The sequence below is a fragment of the Austrofundulus limnaeus genome, unplaced genomic scaffold (assembly GCF_001266775.1).
Source record: "Austrofundulus limnaeus strain Quisiro unplaced genomic scaffold, Austrofundulus_limnaeus-1.0 Scaffold121, whole genome shotgun sequence".
NCBI classification, from domain to species: Eukaryota; Metazoa; Chordata; class Actinopteri; order Cyprinodontiformes; family Rivulidae; genus Austrofundulus; species Austrofundulus limnaeus.
The window spans coordinates 372,599-377,631 of NW_013952523.1; the positions used below are offsets into that span (position 1 = coordinate 372,599).

Consider the following 5,033-nt stretch of genomic DNA (forward strand, 5'->3'; position numbering starts at 1 on the left):
CTCCCCAACCCCCCCTGCAAGCTGACAGACTGGACATGGAAGAACTGATGTGATGAATGATGCTGAAACTCTGCGTGGAGATGGGAGGATGGATGGATAGATATGGGAGACCTCTATAGGTTGCAGATGTGTACAATGCTAATGGGAAAAATGTGCTTAAATAAAAACAGAAGTAATGATTAAAACTGGAAATTTGAACCACTTCCTGGTCCGTGTCGTTTCTGACGGGTGAATACAAAAGCTGTGGCTGATTTCAGAGCGCTGGTTCTGATGTGTTCAGGGTTACTCAGATTTAAAAAGTAATGAATTTAGTTTTAGTATTTTCCAGGTCTGGATAAAGTTTTTCCTGACTGATCCCTGTTCTTGATTTCTAAAATAATGAAAATATAAATGTATACATTTCTCTTAGATGCGTGCTCAGATCTACAAGTTTTGTAAACGTTCATTCTTCAGGGGATAAAAGTGATGTGCAATTCAGTTTATATTTCCTCCAATGTAGGATAAGCTGTGCAACCATCAAGAGTAACTCCAGGTCTATTATACTGTATAACACATCATTTTATAGTTTGCAAGTTTTATGTCAGCCCAGCTTTAAATCACATCTTTTTATTCGTTTGATTAGAAGTGGGAACAGTTTTTCTTCAAACCCAACGCGGCACTTCCAGTGATTTGAGCCAAAGTTTAAATGATGTTAGAAAAACTTTAAACCCTTTTGAGAGAGGTATTATTGAGTTAAACCTTATAATGCAATCTATCCTTTTTGTCTATTCACACCTTTATAAAGGACGAGTGATTGAATCAGTGTGTAACCCTACACAGTAATGTGCTTCTCATTTGATAAAACCTTTTTACTCTGCGTTACATGTAGTTTTTAAAGTGTGCCAAACTCTGATCAGACTAGTCCACTCTGAGTGAGTCAGAGTGGGAATGATTGTCTTTTGCAGAGGTTTATAGTAACTAAGTACATTTACTTTGTCACAGTACTTAAGTAATTTTTTGAGGATTTGTAATTTTACTAAGTATATTTTTTAAATTATTACTTTTATTTGATTACATTTAAAACCTAAAATTGTTTACTTCTTTGCTTTAAAACTTAACATCTAGTTACTCGTTACAAAATGAAATAGTCCAAACTCATAAAAGGAGTTGTTTATACAGTTTTAAAAACTGAAGTGTTGAATTTACTCAACCAAGTCATGTCAGCTGGTTTCATTAAACCTAGTAGAGCAAATATGAGGCAAGAGTATTTTCTCCACTTGGTTTAGTGGAACCAGTTTGGTTAACCCCTTAACAGATCCCCTGAAATTCAGCCTTTTGACATTTTTAAGGGTGCTAAACTAAAGGTAAGAACCGGAGGAAGTTGTCTGACACCCTACAGTCAAAATAAAAGCCCCCGGTGTTGTCTGGAAACATTTAAAGGTGGAAACCGCACCATTTTTGCCCACTGGTGGAAGAAAAACCGTTAAGGGGTTTTAAGTAAATTCTACAGTTTAATTCTTAGACAGTGTTTTAAAAGTGCTTTTACTTTCACAATTTTTATGAACAGTTATATGACTTTTACTTAAGTATTTTTCTCATCAATGAAATTGATTTTTACCAGTCATTTTCTGTTTAGGTGTTTTTACTTTTACTTAGTTATTTTTTCAAGTACTTTGTACACCTCTGGTCCTTTGCTTGTCTCTGTGTCCCTGGTTGACCTGTCCGGGGTGTACCCAGCCGTTGTAGATAGGCACCAGCTCCCTCATGAACAGGACTAGTTAAATCAATCAAATTAACCTCGGCCCAGATTTTCAACACAATCTGCTGGCTTCTTTAGATGTGTTGTATTTTTTCTGTACAGTGCCCTGAGACAACAGTTGTCGTGACTTGGTGCTATATAAATAAACTGAAGTGAATTATAGTTTGGCCCAGGACAGACCATACCCCTTCAGGCCACAGTATCATGTTTGAAGCAATGAAAGTTTGTGTCATGAATTTTAGGTCACTTAGCTTTCTCACGTGTTGAATCTACTAAAATGTTGATAAAATGAGGTAAATGATTACATGATTCAACACTACTGGTATATCTGGCCTGAGAGGTATGAACTGGTCAAGGCCAGGTGTCTGCAACCTGCGGCTCTCGGGCCACATGTGGCTTTTTGAAGCTTGACCAACACTAACATGAGATTAAATTTTGGCGGGGGTTATACTCAGCAGAAAAGGCTAGTTTTAGCAGTTTTCCTGTCAATTTGTTTTCAAATATGTGATCAATAATGCAAAGATTGATCATGCTAATAACACTTCAGTAATCCAACTTCCAGCTTTAAAGTACAATCTTTCTCTCAAATCCTTCAGGGCTACCTATAGACCTTTAAGACAAGACTAGGTAAGATTTTTTTAAAGTGCCTGTGACATGCCAGTCCTTCAAATACAAAAAGTCAAAGAAAACATCTTTATACTTAAGAAAGTTGCCATAATACAAATGATTTTACCCATTTTGTCACATAACTGGCCTATTTTCTTTTGAATTTGGCTCAAAGTGAAACAGGAAGTGACATCAAAGGGGAACTCATTAATAAAATAAACTCTCTGGTCTTTGTTTATTAAAACAATATTATTTAAACTTTAACTCTTCTTCGTCTCTTTTTGATAGCGACTCAAAATAATCTAAAGAAACATCAGATTCTACTCTGGGTTGTTGTCTGTTGTAACGATGCTCTGTTCACATTCAGACATTCCACTTTGATATCACTTCCTGCAAATATTTCTCAACAACTCTTCATCGTGAAATTTGTTTTGCAATATGTTATCAATGTTAACTCTCCGAAAATGCATCCAAGTTTATTGCAAAATTTTTATTTCACAGTCACTTTAAATGCCTGCATAGTTCAGTGGAAGTTTTTATTAAATTTGGCTTTAAAGGCACAGTGTGCAGGATTTGTTGTTTTCAGCGACATCTAGTGGTTGAGTGGTTGAATCATCCTCCCTGATCCTCCCCCCACCCCCACCCCCCGCTTCCAAACACAAAGGAGTTGCTACGGTGTCTCTCAGGTGTCAAAAACCTTTGATAATTCCAACCGCGATGTCTACCAGCAGCTTCAGGGCTAGTGATGTTTCAAGTGGTAAGATTATGAGCTTTAATAAGTAAAATTATCCCAGCTACAATGACAGACAACAAATATTACATTTATAGTATTACAACTAAAACCGTTTTTGACGCCGCCACCGCAGCTTGTCCTTCATGAGCCTTCGTAGACAAGATGGCGGCTGCCTGTAGTGGCGACCCGYGACCATGGAGATATAAACAGCTTTTTATAAAGTAAAAATAATAAAACAAGGTCTTTGTCTGCAATGATTAGACGTTTTTTTTTTATYATTGTCATTAGTGATTATCTCAATTTCGGCTAAAAGAATTGACAAAATCCTACACACTGTGCCTTTAATTATGCACAGTGTTTATTTTTTGTTTTCGTTTACATGAATACAATCTTTTATGTGAAAATAATAATAATAATAAACAATAAAATTAATTATTTTTTTTTTAGTTTTATAATGTCACCCACACTGGCCAGAGGTCCCCCTTCAATGAACACAAAGTGGCCCACAGGCCACCAGTTTATAATCCCAGTTGTAGAATGATTTGCAGCCCAGGACACATTTTATTAGTGAGCCAAGGAGCAGAAAGGGCTCTTTTAATAATAAAGGTTGCAGACCCCCCGGCCCAGGCCATTTTGTACCACTGAGTACAAATTGGCCCAGGCAATAGTAAACCTGAGATATAATCTAGCCTAGACCTCTTTTTATGAAATGTGGAATCAACTCAGTTGGAGTGTAATGACAAAACACGGCCAATAGATGGCAGCACTACTTTAAAGATATGAGACTTAAGGAGGCTGACTTCAGTATTTTAATAAAGTGATTCAATCTAAAGTACATTACTGAAACTTGTCACGTGTTTTCAGGAAACAGACCTTGTCAAGCAAAGTATCCCCACATAAAAACTGCAACAGTCATCATGATGAGAGCGTTGGCGTCTACGGTGTTCTTCCACACCGGGGCCTCGCTGATGTCAGGCATCTGTGGCTCCGGGACTTCAGGCTCTGCTTGGTCATGAACCTGTGAGTCACCACCCAGTCCAAAGAAACCACCGAGCCGATGACAGACACCACACTTTTCTTCTTTGGCTTCTGAAAGGCAGATAGAGCTACAGTGCTCGGAGCTGTTTCTTATACAGGAACTTGAACTTTTCTACGTTTTGTCACGTTAAAACCACAATCTTCAAAGTGTTTTACTGGGATTTTTATGTTTCCAACCAACACAAAGCAAAACTGTTAAAGTAAAATGACACAGAGTTTTAGCTTGTGTCTTTGTATTCAGTTCAGTCCCTTGAGTCAAATCCTTGTAGAACCACATTGGTCTCTACAAGTTTTACAGAAAAAGAGACACAGTACGTGGGATCAAGGAAGTTTCCACTTCTCAGGAGTAATAGAACGCACCATTAGGTCTGGACTTTGACCGTACCACTCTAACACAATATGCTTTGATCTAATCTGTTCCACTGCAGCTGTCTGGATGTTTCGGGTCGTTGACCTGCTGGAAGGTGACACCCCCCCCCCCCCCCACACACACACACACACACAGTCTCAAGTTATTTGCAGCCTCCAGCAGATTTTCTTAACATCCTTTTTCAGAAAGGACAGATTAGTTGTCCTGAGGACAGATTGTCCCACCTGAGCTGTGGGTCTCTGCAGCTCCTCCAGAGTTACCACGCGTCTCTCGGCTTCATCTCAGACCGATGCAGTTTTTGTCCAGCCCGTTTGTTTAGGCAGACGGTCGTGCCTTGGTCAGTTTGCAGTTTTGACATTTTCATTCTTCAGGTGATGGATGCTGCTTTAAAATTCTCAGCAGCTTTGTCCTTGACCTGTCTGGTGTCTTATCCTTGGTCTTCATGATGCAGTTTGATCACTAATGTTCCGTGAAAAACCTCTGAGGCCTTTAGCAGCTGGATTTATACTAAGATTAAATCACACACACACACACACACACACACACAC

At 38.6% G+C, this 5,033-nt stretch overlaps 1 protein-coding gene across 1 annotated transcript in view; it reads right to left on the reverse strand.

Moving 5' to 3' along the window:
* Positions 1-3,868: 3,868 nt before the first annotated feature.
* slc5a2 (solute carrier family 5 member 2) overlaps positions 3,869-5,033 on the reverse strand; it is a 21,444-nt gene continuing 20,279 nt past the window's right edge. Inside the window, exon 15 of the mRNA XM_014014984.1 lies at positions 3,869-4,166. Within this exon, the coding sequence (XP_013870438.1) occupies positions 3,955-4,166 (212 nt within the window). The 3' untranslated portion in view covers positions 3,869-3,954. The remainder of the gene's footprint in view (positions 4,167-5,033) is intronic.